The sequence below is a fragment of the Crocodylus porosus genome, unplaced genomic scaffold (genome assembly GCF_001723895.1).
Source record: "Crocodylus porosus isolate Cpor-Errol unplaced genomic scaffold, CroPor_comp1, whole genome shotgun sequence".
Lineage (NCBI taxonomy): Eukaryota > Metazoa > Chordata > Crocodylia > Crocodylidae > Crocodylus > Crocodylus porosus.
Window position 1 is genome coordinate 89,635,518 of NW_017728931.1, and position 21,717 is coordinate 89,657,234.

Consider the following 21,717-nt stretch of genomic DNA (forward strand, 5'->3'; position numbering starts at 1 on the left):
TCTTCCGTAGTGCTAGTCAGTGTAGCATTACTGAGCCTATGAGGATGCTGCAGGTTTTTCTTCCCAAGGTGGAGAACCCTGCATTTTTCAATGTTAAACATTAGGTTCTCGTCCACCCATTCCCTGAGCCTGTCCAGGGTCAGCCTGGATCACCCACCCGTCTTCTGGTGTTGATGTTTTGCCCCAAACTTTGGTGTCATCGGTAAACTTGGCCAGCCCGCTTCTGACTCCAATGTCCACATCATTAATGAAGATGTTGAACAATATGGGTCCAAGGACAGAGCCTTGGGAGTCCCGACTGGTCACAGGGCACCATGATGATTGATTTCCATCAATTACCATGCTCTGGGTCCAACCACAGAACCAATTCCCCACCAGTGGACCCAAGGCACCACATTGGCCTTCCTCCAGTCTTTGGGCACTACACCAGAGCACCAGGAGTTTTCAAAGGTCCGTGACTGAGACTGAGCTATAATGCCCCCCTGCTCCTTGAGTACCCTGGGGTGTAGATTGTCAGGGCCAGCTGACTTGAAGGTATCCAGCCTCTCAAGGTGTTCCTTCATGAGGTTAGCATTGATGGAAGGCAGGGGATCTCCCTCACCCACACCTGCCTGTCCTGTAGTGGGCATGGGCGTCCCATGCGACTGATGAAAGACAGATGTGAAGTACCCATTTAATAGGTTGGGCGTCAGTTGTCCCATCTGGTTCAGCAGGGGTCCAATGTTGCCCTTGCTTTTCCTCCGGCTCCCCACGTATCTGAAAAATGACTTTTTATTGTCCTTGATGCTTGAAGCTAGTTGGAGTTCAGTTGCAGCTTTGGCTTTCCTGGTTTACTTCCTGCAGGGCTGGACCAGTTCTGAATAATCCTCCTTGGAGGTGAATCCCATCCTCCACCCTTTGTAGGCCTTTCCTTTTAGCCTCAGGAGGTCTGCTACATCCCTGGAGAGCCAGGGGGGCTGCTGTGCCCTTTTGCTGCCTTTCTTCCGAGATGGACTAGAATTAGCTTGTGCATTGAGGATTGCTCCCTTGAGGAGCAGCCACTCTTCCTGAACTCCCCTCCCCCTGGGATCGCGGTCCCTTAGGGCCTCACTGACAAGCCTCCCGAGCACGTCAAAGTCGGCTTTCTTGAAATCAAGGACTTCAGTGTTGCTGACTGACTTGGCAGCTTTATGGTGGATGGTGAAGGTGATCATCTCATGATCGCTGTCACCCAGCTTCCCATCGATCACTCGGTTGCTGATTAGGTTACCCCCAGTAGCCAGTACCAGGTTGAGCAACGCTTTACTTCTCATTGGCATGTAGACTTCTTAGGTCAGGTAGAGGTCATCCACGCACGAGAGGAAGCTTTGCGACTGCTCGGATTTTGCTGAGTGAGCCTCCCATGAGATGTCTGGGTAATTGAAGTCACCCATGACAACCATGGTCCTGGAGCATGTGGCCTCAGCCAGTTCCCGGGTGAACTCCTGGTCAAGCTCATGACTTTGGGTGGGAGGTCTGTAGTAGACTCCCACCGTTGTGTTCCCTGTGCCATGTTCCCCACGGATTTTAACCCAGAGGGTCTACAGTCATCCACCATGGTCGCCAACATCAGCTTGCAGGGATGCGTAGCTTTCCTTAACATAGAGAGCTATACCCCTTCCCCTTTTATCTACTCGATCTCTTCTGCACAAGCTATTGCCACCTATACCCATGGTCCAGTCATGGGTGGAGTCCCACCAGGTCTCCATTATCCCTATGACATCGTAATTATTTGTGTTAAGCAGGAGGACGAGCTCCTCCTGCTTATTCCCCGAACTCCTGGCATTTGTGTACAGGCAGGCAGGTGTTCCCTTGGGGGCTCTTGCTTTGCCCACAGGTTGTATCAGGGCTGGGGCAGGGATGGGCTCCCTTAAGTGCCTTGGCTTGCTGGCTTTGCAAGAGTTGCTCAGCGGGCCAGCAGTGGCGGTAGTCCCCCTGTCCCCCAGCAGGCTTAGTTTAAAGCCCGGTGAGCGGGTCAGACAGTCTGGCTGAGAAGAGCCTCCCCCCCAGGGGAGAGAGATGGAGGCCATCTCTTCCCAGCAGCTTACTGCCTCTCTCGCCAGAGAGCGGGCTGTGGTCATGGAAGCCAAAGCCTTCCCAATGACACCAGCACCATAGTCTTTGGTTAACTACCTGGATCCTCCTCTCCCTCCTCAGCCCATACCCTGAGACTGGGAGGATTGAAGAGAACACCACCTGTGCCCCCAGCCCCTTTAGCCCCGCTCCCAAATCTCTGTAGTGCCTCATGACCCTGCTGGGAGCGCTCTGAACTGTCATTGGTGCTCACATGAATAATGAGCATGGGATAGTGGTCTGTGGGCTGGAGGAGCTTGGGGATCTTCTCCGCAATGTCTTGGATGCGGGCCCCTGGGAAGCAGTAGACTTCCTGGGCTAAGGGGTCGGGGTGGCAGATTTCCCCCTCAGTCCCCCTCAAGATGGAGTCTCCCACAACAAACGCTTTACGTTTTGTCTGGGGGAGAGCAGGGGCGGTAGCTGCAGTTGAGCCTGTGTTGCCTGCGGGAGCTGGCACCTCAGCAGGCTCTGCTGCAGCTGCAAGAGGTTCGTACCTGTTGCTAAGCTTCCCCGGGGAGGGGCCTTGGTGCTGCGGGCCTTAGGGACCTTGACCACCTTGGTCCATCCCTCTGACTGGACAGAGTGGGAGGTCCTCGAGTCCTCCCTGGACTGTGGCTTGGAGCTCCTCCAGCTGGCACACCAGAGACCCCAAAAGGGAGCAGACCCCACAAGGGGAGGTGGCCATGCTTCCAGGCCCCAGAGCCTGAAAAAAGGACAGGCAGCCCCCACAGCCAAGAGCCAGGGGCTCCGTCAGCGTGGAGCCCAGAACCATGGACTCCATCTAGGTGGCCATCTCTGAGGGGGCGGGGGCTGCAGACCCCGAGGGGACCCTTGGGGTGCAGTGAGTGCCCATCTGCGGCATGCCGCTGGTAGGTGGGCTGGGCCTGAGTCTGCCTACCCTAGGGGGCTTGCAGGCAGGACCTCAGGCCCTTCCGCGCACCCTCCTGAGTGAACTCCACACTAACTCACACACTGGCAGACAAGCGCACCTGTTTGCACAGCCTGTTCATGCAGCTTTGGTCGCACGCTGAATGAAGTAGGGGCCTGGGCGGGGTGGAGCGAAGGGAGACCCGGCCCAGCTCCCACTCAGCCGCCGCCTCCCACTCAGTGAGGGGTTAACCCCCTCCCACCACGGGCCCCGCTTACCTCCGGCTGTGCTGGGGGTTGGTGGGGGGCTCCGCAGCTGCTGGGGGGCTTTGGGGGAGTGGGGGCGCAGTGGGCTTTCACCTGCACTCTCTTGCTACTCCTGGAGCCTAACTACAGCTTTTTTGCTGTTGGTGGGCCCTTTTAAAGTACAGTGCACAGTGGGCCTGCTGTCGATGAAACTGCTCTTGGGCTAAGGGGGGCCCTACCCAGGATTTGGGGGACCCTGCCCCACTGGAGAGGGACTGGTGAGTACCCTCCCCCTACCTCTCTCTCTCTCTCTCTCTCTCTCTCTCTCCCCACCCCCGGGGGGCTGGAGCAAGTAGGGGCCTAGGTGGGGCAAGACCCAGCCCGGCTCCCACTCAGCCACCTCCTCCCACTCTCTAAGAGTTAACCCCCTCCCACCACGGGCCCCGCTTACCTCCGGCTGTGCTGGGGGTCAGCGGGGGGCTCTGTGGCTGGTGGGGAGGTCTCTGGGGGGACTTCGGAGAAGCAGAGGCTTTCACCCACACATCTCTTGCCACTCTCAGAGCCTAACTCCATTCATTCAGTGTGGTTTGGGCCATAGGAAGTTTCTGGTGATGAGATTAGCAAGGTTTGGTGCTTGTTTAACGGCTAGGATGGGTGGTTCTGGAAAGATTTATTTGAGCATTTGGGTCTTCTAGCATGGGTTGTAGTTGTTTGAGCTGTATGGGTTCCAGGGAAGGATGGTATGTCATAAATAATGGAGTGAGGTTCGTGGGGGTTTTCTTTTTGTACTCAGCAGTTCTTCATGTGGTATCTGGGTGGCTCTGTCAAAAGTGTGATTTATGTCCTCAAAGAGTGTCCTTATTTGGTGAAAGCCCTTTTGAGATTTGCCACTCCCACAATAACTACACCCCACAACAGAACCATCACCATTCCTGGATGTTACACCTGCATCTCCAGAAATGTAATATATCTCATCCAGTGCACTAAATGCCCTGATGGAAAATATGTAAAAGAAACCAAACAACAGCTACGTACCAGAATGAACACACACTGAAAATCTATTAAAGATAAAAATACCCAGTTACTTGTGCATGCACACTTTCTCTCCAATCTGTGGGTTTTTGTGAGGGAAGTTGCAGTGTTTTATCAGAGAATTTGCAATTTTTAAAGAGCGAAATCAAGGATCCCTGATTATCAAAAGACAAAGCAAGTTTGTAGGTTATTGCAATACCTATATAAAGTTGTTTAGAAAATCAAAATCAACCTCACAGGTACTGAGATATCAACTTTTATTCATCTTGTTAGTCATGGCCACCATTTTCAAAGATGGTAGCCAAATGCCAAGATTAGAAAAGTGACTCCCAAGGTACATTTCTTCCTTAGCACCTCAGTTATGAATTTCAAAAATAAAAAGGTCCCTCCCAAAAAATGCACAGGCTTTATATATATGGACTACAAAGTGGTATAGAGTAAAGAAGGAAGTTGAGTACTGGTAAATGGTTACTCGAGCAAGGCATTCCCCATATAAACAGAGGTAAGACAGGGATGTGTGCTGTCCACGAAGTTAAATGTACATTATAGATGGATGATGTGAACATAGTATTGAAGCATACGGAGGACTATGGTGAAGTGTCAAAGGCAAAATTAAATATGCTAAAAAGTATGTTGATGGAGGTGAGAAATTGAGAAAATATACAGAAGTTTGGCCTGCAGGTGGTAAAGGGTGTGATCAATATCTTGGGAATCCTAATGGACACTGAAGGGAAAGCAACAAAGGTGTGGGAGAAGTTAGAGAAAAGAGGGAGACGGATATTGGGATTATGGAGTGATAGAAAGTTATTTTTCCAGGATAAAATGGCTGTGGTGAAAACAGTACTCTTGCCAATCATCCTCTACATGGGAATAATGCATCATGGCAACAGATAAGGAGGGTACAGAGGTAGATATGTTTTTTCTTGAGGAGGAAGTCAAAGAGAAAGGGAAGTAAGAACAGGGGCATACAAAACCAGGTAATTAGGAGGTTGGGGAATGCCAGATTTGGAAAGCTTTGTGTATACTAATTTTATAAGTATGTTCTGAAAAGAGATAACAGAGGAGTTTGGGAAGACTGCATATTTCTGCCGTTACCTGGTAGGAAGAATGTTAAGACGGGCCACGTACAAAGGAGAATAGAAAAAGCTACGTTCATGGCAGCCACTGGACCACTATGCGAAAATGGAGAGCTTTGTATGGGTATATAAACTTGAGGGATTGGGATTAGAGTGTTTGAAAGACTATAAGAAAATGATTAATGTGACAAGAAAGAAAGATAAGATAACAATAATTGGATAGCTGATGGAAAGAGATGGCAAATATGTGGAAAGAAATGACAGATAATAAAATAAAAGCAGAACATACAAATAACATATGGATGATGATCTGGAATAGTCTTCCTGTGTGGGGCATTCAGCATAAATTGGGCATAAGATTGGCCGTGTGCCTGAGAGAGGGATATGGGGCTGAAGAATCTGTGTCACATGTATTTTGGGACTGCCCTTTTATGTAAGGGCTATGAGAGGAAGTGTCATTTTTTGCAGGCAATCAGTATGAATTGTGACTTAACATAAGAAATGGTGTTGTATGGGTTAATACCCTAAGGACTGCAGACATGGAGACAGAACCATACTACTTTGTGTGACAGTAGTGATATGGAAGGCGAGAAACCTACCATTGGTCAAGGGACTGGCTTTCACCACGAGAATGTTTGGAGTTGGCAAATTATGAATTGAAATACTATGTGGATCAAGATGCAGATGTGATGGGAAAGGAGACAACAGAGAAGAGGTGAAGGAAAGAAGAATAGCTGTATTTATTTCAAAAGGACAAAGGGGCAGGGTGAAAGTTGTTGCTTCCTCCTGGGTTGGTTTGTGAGAGGCTAATGTGTTAATGGTGAAAAGAGAAAAAAAATATTGTTGTTGGGGAGTGTGGCGGGGAGAGCACTGTTTGTGCCTGCCACTTTAAGACCTGACCCAAGCAGCCAGCAGGTGCTTGATTGCAGCAGTCATTTTAGATCCCTGGCTGCTTATATTAAAAATAGATCAGTTCCCTGCTGATGGGCCAGGCAGTAACATCGCCTAGTTGCAAGGCTTGGAGGTAAGGGAGGAGCTGTAGGGGAGGGCTAGGAGGCTCCCAGTCCTGGGCATGACCTAAAACTGCACACTGCTGGGAGTGGGTGACCTGGTGGGGCTCTCAGTGGCACAGGAGCATCCAGGAAATGCCAGGCCAGTTATCACCCCAGTGAAAGTTGGGTCAGGGTGCCTTAATAACTCCGCCTCCCACAACCAGGTGGGTCACCCATTAGTAGGGTCCAGAGGGCAGACCCCAGAGAGAGAGTGGGGCTAGAGGCTCAAAGGCCTGATGTAGAGTACCCTCAACTGGTCAGTGCTGGGGCCAGGACCAGAGCGTTCAAAAGGGCCAGGGGTCCACCGCGAGGGGTGCCCAGAGCTGAGGGCCTGGGGTTCCTGATCGGCCTTGGAGGCGAGACCAGGGTCTGTGTGGCCAAAGGTCCTGGGGAGACCACGCCTGAGAGGGGAAATAGTTTCAGGGAGCTAGGCAGCCCTGAATGAGGGTGGGGTAGGCTGCCTGAATGGAGGGATCTTAAGGGGTCCTGATTGGAGGATTCTGGGGCCCAGTGTGGGGCCGGTGAGAGTAACATCTGTGGATGCCATCTGCGAGGCATGGGCTGCAGTGTAGGGGAGGAATGGAGATACAGATAGCACCCCCTGGCATTGGGGCAAGAAAATGGGCAGCCTACCACCTAATTAAGATCATTAATTAGATAACAACAAGGCATGGCAGTAAAGAAGGCAGGCGGTTGGCTCAGAAACAGATGGGCGAGCCAAAGGCAAAATCGGCCTTGAGAAGGCCCCCTGTTACAGGAAGGTTGTCAAGTTTTATATTAATGTAGTTTCTTTTAGTTGTTTTGTGATGCAAATTAAAAAAAAAGACTCCCATCAGTATCTTAGCCTTTTGGCTAAGATCAAGGGGACACTTGTCTGCCTGTACATGAATGCCAGGAGCTTGGGGAATAAGTAGGAGGAACTTGTCCTGCTTAACATAAGTAATTACGACGTCATAGGGATAATGGAGACCTGGTGGGACTCCACCCATGACTGGACCACGGGTATAGATGGCTATACCCTGTACAGGAGAAATTGAGTAGACAAAAGGGGCGGGGACATAGCTCTCTATGTCAAGGAGAGCTACGTGTCCCTGCAAGCCGATATTGGTGACCAGCATGGACAGCTAGAGACCCTCTGGGTAAAAATTCGTGGGGAATGCGGCACAGGGGACACGATAGTGGGAGTCTCCTACAGACCTCCCACCCAAAGTCAAGAGCCTGACCAGAAGTTTGCCAGGGAATTGGCTAGTAAAGTGCCAAAGACTGGAAGAAGGCCAATGTGGTACCTATCTTCAAGAAAGGGAGGAAAGTGGATTTGGCAAACTACAGGCCCATCAGCCTGATCTCAATCCTGGGCAAGGTCTTGGAAAAGATTATCAAGGAGGCCATCCTTAACAGACTAGCTGAAGGCAATATCCTGGGGGATACCCAGCATGGGTTTGTTGCGGGTGGATCTTGCTTGACCAATCTCATTTCCTTCCATGACCAGGTGATCTGTCACCTGGATAAGGGAAAGGAGATTGATGTCATATATCTTGATTTCAAAAAGCCTTCAATCTGGTATCCCATGATCACCTCTTGGCAAAACTGGCCAACTGCAGCCTCGGGTCCACCATGATTCGCTGGCTGGGGAATTGGCTCCGTGGTCGGACCCAGAGGGTGGTGGTTGACGGAAGTCAGTCGTCATGGTGCCCTGTGACCAGTGGGGTCCCCCAAGGCTCTGTCCTTGGACCTGTATTATTCAATATCTTCATTAATGATGTGGACATTGGAGTCAGAAGCGAACTGGCCAAGTTCGCTGATGATACCAAACCCTGGGGTAAAGCATCCATACCTGAGGACAAGAGGGTGATCCAGGCTGAGTTTGACAGGCTCAGGAAATGGGCAGGTGAGAACCTGATGGTGTTTAACACCGAAAAATGCAAGGTTCTGTACCTTAGGAGGAAAAACCTGCAGCATCCTTATAGGCTCAGCAGTGCTACACTGGCTAGCACTACAAATGAAAAGGACTTGGGGGTCATCATTGACCACAAGATGAACATGAGCCTTCAATGTGATGCTGCAGCTAGTAAAGCGGCCAAAATGCTGGCTTGCATCCATAGATGCTTCTCAAGTAAATCCCGGGACGTCATTCTCCCCTTGTACTCGGCCTTGGTGAGGCCACAGCTGGAGCGTTGCATCCAGTTTTGGGCTCCACTATTCAAAAGGGATGTGGAGAACCTTAAGAGGGTGCAGAGGAGAGCCACACACATGATCAGAGATCAGGAAAACAGACCTTATGACGACAGGCTGAGAGCTATGGGGCTCTTTAGCCTGGAAAAGCGCAGGCTCAGGGATGATCTGATGGCCACATATAGGTTTATCAGGGGTGACCTCCAGTATCTGGGGGAACAATTGTTCACCAGAGCACCCCAATGGATGACGAGGTCGAATGGTTATAAATTCTAGCAAAACCGTTTCAGGCTGGACATAAGGAAGAATTTCTTTACTGTCTGAGCCCCCAAGGTCTGGAATAGCCTGCCATCGGAGGTGGTTCAAGCACCCACACTGAACACCTTCAAGAGAAATTTGGATGCTCATCTTGCTGGGATCCTATGACCCCAGCTGACTTCCTCCCTCTTTGGTAGGGGGCTGGACTCGATGATTTTCCATGGTCCCTTCCAGCCTGAATGTCTGTGAAATCTATTAAAGCATTTAGGGTGTCAGGGTTGGCTCTGGCTTTCCTGGTGTGAGCCTAGTATTACAGTACCTCCAGACCTACACACACACCCACGCACACTCTCTCTCTCTCTCTCTCTTTCTCTCCCCCTCCCTCCTGACCCCTGTGATTTCCCCAAGCTTTTTCTCCCATGGTGAGACCTGTCCATTGCAGTCTGGGCAATCTGACCCCTGGAAGTTTTCCTGAATGCAGGACACAACTGCACAGTTTTGTGGTAATGAGGGATTGTGTTTAGAATTCCCCCACTGCTTGCTCCTTCGCCTTTTGGCTAGGAACAAGTGACACTAGGGGGCCTGAACCTTCAGCCCTCCAGGCTTGGGACTTGCATGTAAGATGCCTGCCATGGATTTGGGGAGTATCTGAAGCCCAAAGACTGATGTGTGGGTCTACCACACATGCAGACTTGAATGATTGATTTCTGCTTAGTTAAAATTTGGTACTTTATTATTGGTCTTTGCCTAATAGAATTTGGAACTGACTTAGCCCTTGAAAGTAAATTAAAAAAAAAGAATCTGTATGTGATTGTCACCGTTAAAGGTGTTGGTGACAGACACACGGGTTCACAGTGTGTTTATTGTAATGAGAATAAGAATAATGTAACTGTATAGGTGTGGTTTGGACTTTCTAGTGAGCCATATCAGTCATGGGACAGATTGGAAGAGGTATGTACATCATGCTCAGTACTGACTGTATTTTAATCAGCTTAAAAGTTGATTTCTATTACTGAGCACATGCTGCTTTTGGCAGCATTTTAATGATAGACAATTATTTAATGAGTTTTCTTTGCATGTGATTGTAAGACAAGGATTTTTTCCCCCATGCTGATTGGAGAGAAACACCTTGTTTTATATTCAAGTAAATATGGTAATTCTGGCATCAGAATGAAACATGATGTTTAAATGTTAATTTATTTGTTATTCCCATTGTAGTCTACACTGAGACAAGCTGGTTTATAGAATAATTAGAGCAGGGATTCTCAACCAGGATTCTGTAAGATTCTTACAAGAGTGTTGCACGCTGTTAGTGCCTACACAATTCACAAGATAAACCCGTTGATTTCACATAGGAATCCATATTGTCAATCCTATTCTGACCTGTTGTGGTCTTTCTGAGCATTTTGCAAAACAAGAATGCTCTAGTGTTTTTACATAGTAAAAAAAACAAGTTAAAGAAAAAAGCTGGTGTTTTCAAAGGGGGGTTAATTTAATGAGGGGGGTCCTTGAGTCTAAAAATGTTGAGAACTACTAATTTAAAGTTAGACCTATGGGAAACTGCCTGCTTTATTCATGTTGGTTTGAACAATATTTTTCATATTAGTTTCACTAAGTGTGCTGTTACATCTGCTTAGGGACATCTATAGTAGGTTACATCCATTTTTGATTTTGACTAGAACCTTGTTTCATTCATGGCTACTAACATATGCTTCCCTGATATACCCTAAAATTAGGTCCCCTAATGCCTAAAAGGTAAATGTTGGAGTAAACATGGAGCCTCAAGTTTAATATCTGCTAGCAAAATCTGTTGGCATTACAACTCTGGGTATTTTGTCTATCATGTAAATGTACAGTCCTTTTTGGAATTGTATTAAGCTTTTGACCTCAACAGCATCTTGTGGCAATGATTTTCACTATTTGTGTGTGTGTATTGTATGAAAAAGTATTTTCCTTTTATCAAGCTTAAATTCACCATTTTTCAGTTTCATTGACTGTCTCCTTATTCTTGTATTGAGACAGGGAGAAGAAAAGCTGCTGATGTACCTTCTCTGTCATTTGTTATTTTTAGCTACTCTTAACATGTCCTTTCTTATCCATCTGCTTTTCAAGGTGAACAGTCCCCTTCCTTTCACTCCCTCTTTATATGACATTTCTTTCATGCCCTGATCATTTCCATCACCTTGTCTGAAATCCTTTGAATTTTACAGCTTTGGGGGGTGGGGGTTGGAGCTGGAGTGACCACTACAGCATGCAGTGTTTTAGATGAATCTATTTATATAATGACTTCAAAATATTTTCCTCTTCTACTCGCCATGCCATTTCTTATGCATCTTAATATCTTGTTTACTATTTTGCCCGCAGCTACACATTGAACTGCAATTTTAATTGAGCTGTTCTGTTTTAAAGTTTAGATTTATATAAGATCCATCTGAAGAAAGATTCATTTCCATCTTTGGAGTATTGTGCAAAACGTGGAGGCTGAATATGAAATGACTGTCAATTATTTTTTATTTTGTGGGGCTCCTGTATAGTTAGTATCATAAATATCAGATTTTTCATGCAGATTGTAATTAATAATGTGCAGGAAGATTGTAATGACAATTTATGATAAAAGTTGATGGAGTTACAGTATTTTACACAACAGAGAATCTGGCCTTTGATTTCTAAATACCATTTACACGTTATTTATATCAAGTAATATTACATATCTTATGCCCTTAGAAAATTATTGGTGGGGTGGGGTTCTTTTAACAAAAGGGAGACAGACACCTGAAGACATTAAGATAAAACGTATTGAAGTATAAGGCAGTGTTTCTGTTAGTTTGTCCTTGCAAAAGTCTTGTGTGTGAATTTGTGGACTATTTCTCTAAAGTAGCCTGAATGCTTTGAAACAGAATTGTTTCAAAGCTGTTTAGTTTTATTCCCAAGACAGACTCATCGTGTTCTTTATTTTGTGTGTTAGACACAAAGGCCATACATGTCTCTGTAATAGGCGTAATTAATAAAATCTGGATAGTACACCTTTATCAACAGTACACTTCCCTCCAAGTGAGTTCATAGGTCATGAATCACCTTTCATGTTAACTTCTCTGCCCATGCATAAGAGAACCCAGAAGCATTAAACAGAGTCAGGAAAAGGTTTTGATAGCAAGTTCAGTTATCTCTGATGCTTTCCTTGTTAAGTAGAGTGATCTGTTTATTTTCGGCTGAAGGCATTAATGGCTGGGAATCATTTATATTGGCTGTAGCAAGACTGCTGTTAATTGAACAGGATCTAAAAGCATTATGTGGCATGTTTTCACAGACATTGATGAATGCGGAACTGGAAGGCACAGCTGTGCCAATGACACCGTTTGTTTTAACTTGGATGGTGGGTATGACTGTCGATGTCCTCATGGAAAGAACTGCACAGGAGACTGTATCCATGAAGACAAAATCAAGCACAATGGACAGATTTGGGTGCTGGAGAATGACAGGTGTTCTGTCTGTTCATGCCAGGTCAGTAAAGGAAATGAACTACTCTTACAGTGCTGCTGTAATTAGTGATAGGAATGAAGGGTGTGTGTTTGAGGGGGAAGAAAACTTCAGGTTTCCAGTGAAATTACTATTGCCCTGGATCCCCTTCTCCATAAGAGTGATATCACAGGGAAGATGATTTCCACAGGGCCATTTGTGGTCAGTATGCTTCTGTATGTTATGCTTTTGCCCAATATGGAGCTTCCCAATTCTGCCTGCATAGATATTAATCCCATGGACAGTTGGCAATGTAGTGAATCCTGAGAGAAGTATACAGTACTAAGAGTAAGGATAGCCCACCTCCACTTTTTTTCCACCTGGAGAGGTGTCATTTTATGTCTAGAAGTGTTTTTATGTGTGTAGATTTTGGGGATGTGATAAGACTCAGGGTTATCAAATACAGAGAACTGATAAGAATGGAAGGGAAGAAAAAATATTTTCTTTTTGTGCCCTCCCTTCTGCATAATATGGTTTATCCTTCTTAAATACTTGCTGGCATGTCTCCTAAACTCATGCTTAATGCAGAAAATGTTGCTGATGAAAAGAATAATTTCATAGAAGCTAAGATTTCACGGGTGTTTAATTTAGCCCTTAGATAGGTGCAGTGTTCTTCATCTAAATAATTTATAATAGGTATAAGAGAGATGGATTGCTATGGAAGTTTCAAACAAGACCTAGTAGCATTGTACAAAAATAGTGTAATCTTAGTATAATCCATTAAAATCTGGCTCTCAGAAAAAATACCATATTTCATCACCTCAGGAGAGACTTGTTTGAAGAGCTGCTGTGTTATGAAGCATGTGCATGAGGAATTAACAACATTTAGTGATTTATTTACTCTGCAGATGAATTTACGATAATTGTACATTTTATACTGTAATTTTCATCCCTGAATGAACCAGTTTTAATATAATGGAAAATGCTTTTTACTCCAAATTACTCTTGAATTATCAATATTTGATCTAGAATTAGGCCATCAAGCCTAAGTTTTGCGCTGTGACTATTGTGAGTTATACTAATTTCTGTTGTTGTTTTGTGTTTCTGTGTTATGTAACAACAGAGAGGATATGTGATGTGCCGACGGATGGTTTGTGACTGTGAGAACCCTACTGTTGACTTGTTTTGCTGTCCCGAATGTGACCCAAGGCTTAGCAGTCAATGTCTTCATCAAAGTGGGGAGCTCTCATACAACAGTGGAGACACATGGGTACAGAACTGTCAACAATGCCGATGCTTGGTAAGTATTCTGATTGCATCAATGTGGAAAGGAACAAAAAAAAATTTCAAACATTTTCATGACTCCAAAAAAGTTCACTTGGAATGTATTTGCTTGTTTCCTTGTTCATAAATTTCTGTAATCAAGGTTTGGCTTGAATAGTTTGGCCAAGTTTCATTTAATCACAAAATGAAATTTGTTTAATCCTGAAAGAAAGTTTGTTTTGGCATATTGGAGGTCCTTCAGTTAAGGAACCTAAACAATGGCAAGTAATTTAGGTGATAACAGTTTGAAGAACAAATTCTGAATATTGAATTATTAAACTAATATCATAGTAAATAATTTCTGAGAAGTCCATAGGCTGAAATTTGTTCATTCAGGTATTTTAAATAGCAGTTAACTTGACCTGTTTATGAATATTTCACCAACAGGAGAAAAGACAAGATTTCCTGAGTGCTTTATTCTTTGTGAATTGTTGCACTTTACTACCTCTAATATGATGAAAGATTTTAAAATATTAAAATCAGCTTGAAAGCATGTCCCTTCGAAGTATAAGAATTTTTTCCCTAGGGTAAACATTTCATGCACTGAGGCAGTACTACTTCTATGTAGTGCTGTATAATAAACTTCCTGGACAGAAACAATCACCAGATGAAAATAAATAATTTCATATCTAGATATAAATGTGGTTCATCTGATGATTTTCTTTGGGCTAACAGTCATGAAAACCAGCAAACTTTCTTAGGTTTCAACTTTACCTTTGCTAAAATACAGTAAATTAGGTCCCCATGTGCTTCATTAAATGTTAAAAGAAGCCCTGCTATTTGGGATTTACATAGATGACTCCTTTATTCAAATGCTTCTATGTAATTGTAGCCAGTTTCTTCATCTACCAGATGGATGTTTTAGGTGATAACTTTTTTGTTCATTCTTTGTACTCTTTTTCAATCCAAAAATATCAATTAAAACAGCAAGGTTAGGCATTGTTTGCTTTCATACTCTGCATCATGTGATACATAAGAACAAGGAAAACCAGAGGCAGATGGGAAGTTTATAAAAAAGAACAACATTATACTTTCTCCATGGAGAAAAGTAAAACAAAGTCCTGTTCAACAAATTCTTAGAAGATCTTGCTCAGCTCTGTGCTCTGGGGACCACTTAACTCACCACTGTTTAATGGATGATACATGGTTTTTGTATATGAGCTACTTCTGTAGGGCCAAATGTTGGCTTCTCATCATAAATTTTAACTAAACAAGCTCTAGGCATGTTAAGGTTGTTACACAAAATCCTAAAATGGATTGGTAACCACAAAAGAATTTTGAGACCTGCAGAAAAATCTCTTATTCAACTTATTAGTACTTGTTTCAGTTCAAACCATCAAGGCCAGCTTGGGCATCAACTTTTGAAAGTCAGCTAATCTGGTCCTTCAGTTAAACAAAAAAAAAGCAGCAAATTCTAGATTTGGGGATATTTACTAGAAATGTTGTCATCATCTTCCCTTTTAAATGTGGAGCTGCAGTTAGCTTGATTGCCTTTACTGACTGTATCTGCTGCAATTTTATACCAAAATGAGATCTCTAGTGTAGAGACCTAAACAGGTTAGGGCTTCATGAAAGAAAATCAGTAACTTGAATTGAACTTAGAAACCAATCAGAAAGCATATAGATTACAAATTTCTTGTATAATGTGGAGTTTCTCTTAAAACCTAACATAGCCACATTCTGCACCAGAGGAAATTTCCAAATGGCACCAGATTGTAGCTCACTGCAAAGTGCTTTGCAGTTAATGTAATCGGGAGAGGGCTAAAGCCACGTCATTAGGATGAGGTTGTAAGGAAGGGACATAATAACATTCTTCTCAAGGACATGTGGGAAAAGATCACAAGCAGTGAAGATAACAACACCCATTTACATAGCAGCTGAGCAGAGAATAAAACTAAAGGTGAGTGAGTTGATAGGGCAGAGTTTGTCATTTCAGTTCCTATCTTTAATGCCTTTCTGAAGGCTCTGATTCAGGCCCCATATTTGATTAGACATTAATGCAGTTGAGCTTCTTATTCAAAGTCAGGGTAACAGCACTTTGCTAACTTCCCGAACAAGCACACAGACAGTGAACAGATTGGGTGACAGAACAGAACCCAATACAGCCCAGCATGAGAAAAACCAGAGAGGAGATGAACACTGCACCTCTCAAAAGAAGGAAAGTGTAAAGTAGAACTATGAACTCTGTTAATATTCATAGGTATATCAACAGTACCTCATAGTCTGTGATTTCATGGTCCCTAGTGCCCCTAACAGTCATACCAAACACATGCAGCCTAATCCTCATATTTGCCGTCTTACAAGTCAGGGTTATTTTCTTTTGAAATGCAAGGATTTATACTAGTATAAATTGAAAGAGCAGTTGAAATTGGAAGACAATCTTTATTTGTTGTCCCAAACAAGCTACTAAGAAAGCAGACAGTCTAGGCAACCTGTCTCCTCATGTAGCATTGCCTCCCCTGGGCAGTCAAATTGCACTTGTTGTGCTGCCCCTTTGGCTTGTACATCCATCAGAGGGTGTGAATTTTGTCTGTCCTACAGTAGGGATACAAAAAGATGCTAAACAAAAAGGGGAAAGAACGTCATCTACCAACACCTCCAACTTCAAACTACAACTGCAACTATTTTTAAAATACATTTAACTTAAATATAATATGTTTTTGGTTTCAAGTACAGAAATAAAGTAACCAAGTTCTGGTACTGTCAACAGGAAATGAGTATGAAAAATGTTTGCATGTCTTCTTAATTGAAAGAAATGGAAGTTTCAGCCAGCTGAGAAAGATAATGCATAGACATGGAAACACATAATAGTAAGTCAAAACAACATGGAATACTTGGTGATCTCTGTGTTCTTAAAATGTGTTTTTTTAACAGCAAGGTGAAGTTGACTGTTGGCCACTGACTTGCCCAGAAGTGGACTGTGAATTCAGTGTACTCCCTGAGAGCGAGTGTTGCCCACGTTGTGTCACTGACCCTTGCCAGGCAGACACCATTCGTAATGACATCACTAAAACTTGTCTGGATGAAACAAATGTGGTTCGCTTCACTGGATCTTCTTGGATTAAGCACGGCACAGAGTGCACCCTATGCCAATGCAAGGTAAAGAACATAAAATGAAGCCAAGAGGCCTCTTTGCTAGTTTTTTCAATGGTTCATAAATATTAACACATTTAGCACTACTACATTTAGTCTAGTCAGTGGGAAGTCAGTTGCTGCACTTATTTTCAAAGCAGCAGAGGCTGCCATATAAAATATTCATCTTTATTAACTTCAACCTCTTCTGTCAATGCTGTGGTTTTTTCAGGAACCAGAATGATGGCTTAAATGCACCGGCAGCACAGAAATAGCATCATAGCCCATGCTGTTGCAGACTCTGGATAAGTTAGCAGACTTGTCCTTTCCACTTGTCTCTCACTTTCACTATGATGGCAACTTACTTTTACCAACTCCATGCTGCCTTGCAGATACCTACAGTATCAATTTTCAAAGGTCAAAAATGTAACTTCATAAAGGAATTGTAGTTTGGAGAGTTAACATCAAATTACCTAAAACAGTATTTCTTCTTTTGAGGATCGTGATGATCAAATATTTTAAGCTTTATAATGACAAAATGGAACTCCCACTATGTCTTACTTGCTTTACAATTGACAGAAAAGACAGCATGACAACCTGAATATTCAATATTCCTTGGGGTCAAAAGGGTACAGCCAAAAGCTTATCTGAATTCTGCTGCCTTTTCAAAAATAGGGGTGTTACAATAAACATTTCCATTAAAAATGCAGGTGAACTGTATTTTTGCAGAATGACAAATAGCAGGTCAACAGTGGTTGAGGGACAAAGGGAGGAGACAGCAAAACATCCATTCAAATGAAGATCCATAAACCTTACTGAATAATACTATGGTTTCTGGGTATCATCTCATGTCCTTTCCCTAGAGCTAAAATAAGAACTAAGGCTCCAGTTTGGGGAACACATAGAACCAAGATCCATATATTGGCTTAGTTGTATCACCCTACCCTTGTGTACTGACCTGACTTGATCCCAAGATTGGTCTGTCTGAATTGTATTCTGTTTGTACAGAGTTAAGAGTTCCCCTCCTTGCTACTGCCATGTAAACCAAAATCATTATTTGGGCCTATATAAGTCATATACATACTACACCAAACTCAGTAGACTCCTGATAACTCAAGTCAAAATACATTTGAAGGCCATGAACATGATGCACTAGTTCTGCATGCCCACAGAACTAAATTCAGGCTCTCTCTATCAAGAGAACATGAGTGCAATACCAGGTAGAGGGAAGACATTCAGATCCACTCGCACCCGCTCAGAGCAGTGTACCCAGTCAGGAGGGAAATGGAACAAACAAAGTCTAGGAATCCACAGGAAACTCCTGGTAGTATGTCCCACCTCACTGATGGGGAGGGTGGATCTTTCAGTGGCTGGTTTTTGTTCTCCTAGGACAGTTACAAGGTGCAGATAGTCCCAGACCGGCATTGTGCCTGTTTAAATTAGATTCTCACTGTACTCCTGGCTTTTCCATGTCAAGAATTCTTGAATATTGCAAAGTAAAAAAGACACCGGTTCTTAATACAGAGCATATATAAGTTTGCTCCTTAATATGCAAGGACCTATTTTGTTTCCTAACACTATCTTTTGCAGCATACTGTATTTGTATCCAAATAAATCAAACTAATACCAGAACACAATTTATATAGTTAATACAGTAACACAAGTTATTACTATCATAGTAGTATGTACCTCATTTGTATTGCTTCAGCCCTACTCTTTCCCTGCTGTGCATCATGTGGAAGGTCAAAGCTGCAGGATAAGCCTCTCTAACCAAGCTATAGCAAAATAGGTTTACACAAAATCCTTTAAGAATTCAGAAATCCAGGCATCAGCTAAAGCTGACTTAGCCACGAAACCATTTCAAATCACAAGTGAAGAAGGAGAATACTGGGATTGTTTAGCCTCCTGTCACATACAGAGTCAGGGAAATGTGTGAATGATTCTGATTTCCACTGGCCTTTAATCAGTCTGGAACTTCAGTTGACTAAAGATACCTACAGAATTTAAAAGAAGCATGCACATTTTGTTTGCATTGTTAAAGTCAGAAGAGAGAAAAGGTAGAAAAGCAGAAAATATTATCTTTTCACAAATACTTTAATCATTTTTCTGTTCCAGGAATTGTTCATATTTATATAAAAGCAGCTAAATGATCAGTGGAAACTTTAAGAATTAATCGTTGACTGTGCTACAGCTTGCATATATTAACATGAGGTATACAGTGCTGAATTAAAAGTAATGGTGCCTTCTGTCTCATCTAAATAAAATTCGTAGAGCCCTGTCCTCTCTGACAGCTGTATATGCACAATAGCCGGAACCCTGATACAGTCAGTAGCATATCTCTTACTGATTTCATTTTCTTTCAATTTTTTGTTCTTTTGGTTTTATGATATAGAACACAATACACTGAGCATTTAGTGGAACCATTAGATTCCTTTTATATGGTGTGCGCGGCTAAAGTGATGCTAAAATCTGATCAAATTATTTATATATTCGTTTATAAAAAGTGGTCAATTCCATTCTTAAATTAACTGTACAGAATATTAATGTGTTTCAATCTTTTTCCCCTCTTTCCCTTCTCTAGAATGGTCATGTTTGCTGCTCCGTGGATCCACAGTGCCTTCAGGAACTGTGAAGCTAACAACCACTTTTCACAAGCAGTTTCTGGTTAATGAATTTTCCTTCAAAAAGAGACATTTCAACCAAAAATTGTATAAAGCCAAAACTGAAATCTGATCAGTTTTGTCCATCTTAAAAGTGCAGAAATGTTATAAATGAAGTGAGCTGTCCATTACCTGAGTTAGAGTGAAATGTATAGGACTTCAGAAAAGCTCAGAAATGTAAGCTCAGAAATGCTTGAGGTCAGACTCAACTTCTGCCTATTTGCGTGTCTGACATCATTATGCAGAATATTAGGGTAGAGTAAAGTGACACATTGTAACGTTGTACATAACGATGTCAAGATACAGAGTCCACTAGAAGTAACCTTTGAGCCTGCTGAAGCTTTGAAAATACAAGTCTTCAATAGGCACAGAGACTTTTTCGTAATATTTGAATCTGCACGATTTGTTTGATTGCTCACTGCAGAATCTAACATAAAGTTGAGTAAAAGGATGAACTCTTCAGGAACAAAGAATATGCTGGCTAAGATATGTTATGTACAGTACCTACTGAGAAAAAAAGATACAAGTTATTGTAAAAAAAACCGTAATGCACAGGCATGGCTACTTAATGTTTTCTGATGGGAAAAGTCATCTATATTTCCTTGTTTTACTGCACTTATTATTTCTTGATTGAATTTGTTCAGTATAAGCTCGTTCTTGTGCAAAATTTAAATAAATATTTCTCTTACCTTATAATATTTTTTGACTTTGAGTCTCCTTCACTGTTCAGGATGGTATTTTTATATAATATTGATGCTTATAACTCCTTTGTCAGTATGGTTGTCCATAGATGTTTCTACCCAGCACAACTTTGTTCTTTCATTTCACATCTTTGTTAGTCTTTCAGGAACTAGTCTGGCAAATGCCTGTACATGCAAGTGACTTCACTCAGGGGATAAGTGCCATTTCATTAAATAGGATGACTTAGATGCATAAAGATGTTCAAGATCAGGTCCTACATGTTGATTTGTTATTGTCGCATGGATTAGGCACAACTTTAAAACCCCCATAACACTGTTCTGACTTATTGGAAATGCTCTACAAACAGCTTTTTGTTTTGTCAACACCTCAACTTATTCAGATACTTTTGTAATAATAAATAATAGTCTGTTAGTGCACAATTATTCTTATAATGTACTTATTTCTGTTGATGCAGAAGCAATCATCTCTTCAGCAGAGGGGACTTAAGTTAAAAAATGCTATTTTCCCAATTGTGCTGTTGTGACAATTAACACAAAAGGTATCTAACCAAGGCTATCTATATTTATGAGGGAATGAGGATAGGGTACACAGGATGACAGGCACTTGGATCACAAGAAATACAAATAACAGGGACAAAGTTGAGAACAAAGTTGGCTAGGTTATAGTGGACCTTAAGTTGAATATGAGCCAATAATGTGCTCTAGTTTTTAAAAAAGAGCCAACAACATTCTGGGTTGTCTGAACAGGAATGTCACTTGCAAATAAGGGATGTGATTCTTTTACTGTATTTAGCACTGATGTGATATCACCTGCAGTACTGTGTCTAGTTTTGGGCCCCACACTTCAGAAAGGATGTGGACAGAATAGAAATCCATCTAAGAGCAACAAAAAATTGTTAGACCCAGGAAACATGACTTATTAGGAAAGACTGAAAGAGCTAGGATAATTTAGTCTGAAGAAGAGAGGACTAAGGGGGATTTGATAAGGGTCTACAGATAACTGAAGGGCAATTACACAGAGGATGGAGATAGATATTTTTCTGTGGCTGTATGGGGACAGGAGTAAGAGCAATGACCTCAAGCTGCAGCAGACGAAATTAGGTTACAGTTTAGGAGGTGGTCAAGCTTTGGAACAAGCTACTTAGAGAAGTGGAATCTCCCTCCCTGCGAATTTTCAATATCAGGTTGGACGGACACTTGACTGGGATAGTTTAGTTAGAGATGATCCTGCCTTGAGCAGGGGACTGGGGTAGTTGACCTCATGAGATTCCTTTCAGGTCTGCTTTCCTATGATTGTATTATCCATGTCTTAGGGAATTATTACAAGCATTGAAAAGTAAGAAGAAAATGTAATATACCAAAAATGCAGCATCCCTTTAAATAATTAGACCAGCATGGAGTCAAAGGCTGGACATATATTGTCCTTTTAAATATCTTTTTTTTTTGTCTTTAGTTAGTATTGGTAGAATATAAGATGATGAACCATTTTGGTTTTATTACAAAAATGAACTAGAATTTTGGTTTAACACAAAATTTCTATTATAGCCCTTCCTAGTGATTATAGTTTTACTAGGGAATTTCATATGCCAGGGTTTCAACAAAGCAAAATGTTTTCTTGCAAAAAATGCTATTTTGCAAGCAGTATTTTATATATGAGGACAAAGTGCAAGAGTGCCAGGCAACCACGAGTCAGTTAGGTGGTTGCTTGTAT

The 21,717-nt window shown here is 42.8% G+C and overlaps 1 protein-coding gene across 1 annotated transcript in view; it reads left to right on the forward strand.

Moving 5' to 3' along the window:
* The window catches only part of NELL2 (neural EGFL like 2), a gene marked incomplete at its 5' end in the record, with an annotated part of 258,597 nt that extends 238,594 nt beyond the window's left edge, over positions 1-20,003 (forward strand). Inside the window, 4 exons of the mRNA XM_019543949.1 lie at positions 12,102-12,295; positions 13,374-13,550; positions 16,448-16,672; positions 19,227-20,003. Of these exons, the coding sequence (XP_019399494.1) occupies positions 12,102-12,295; positions 13,374-13,550; positions 16,448-16,672; positions 19,227-19,277 (647 nt within the window). The remainder of the gene's footprint in view (positions 1-12,101; positions 12,296-13,373; positions 13,551-16,447; positions 16,673-19,226) is intronic.
* Between the last annotated feature and the right edge of the window lie 1,714 nt (positions 20,004-21,717).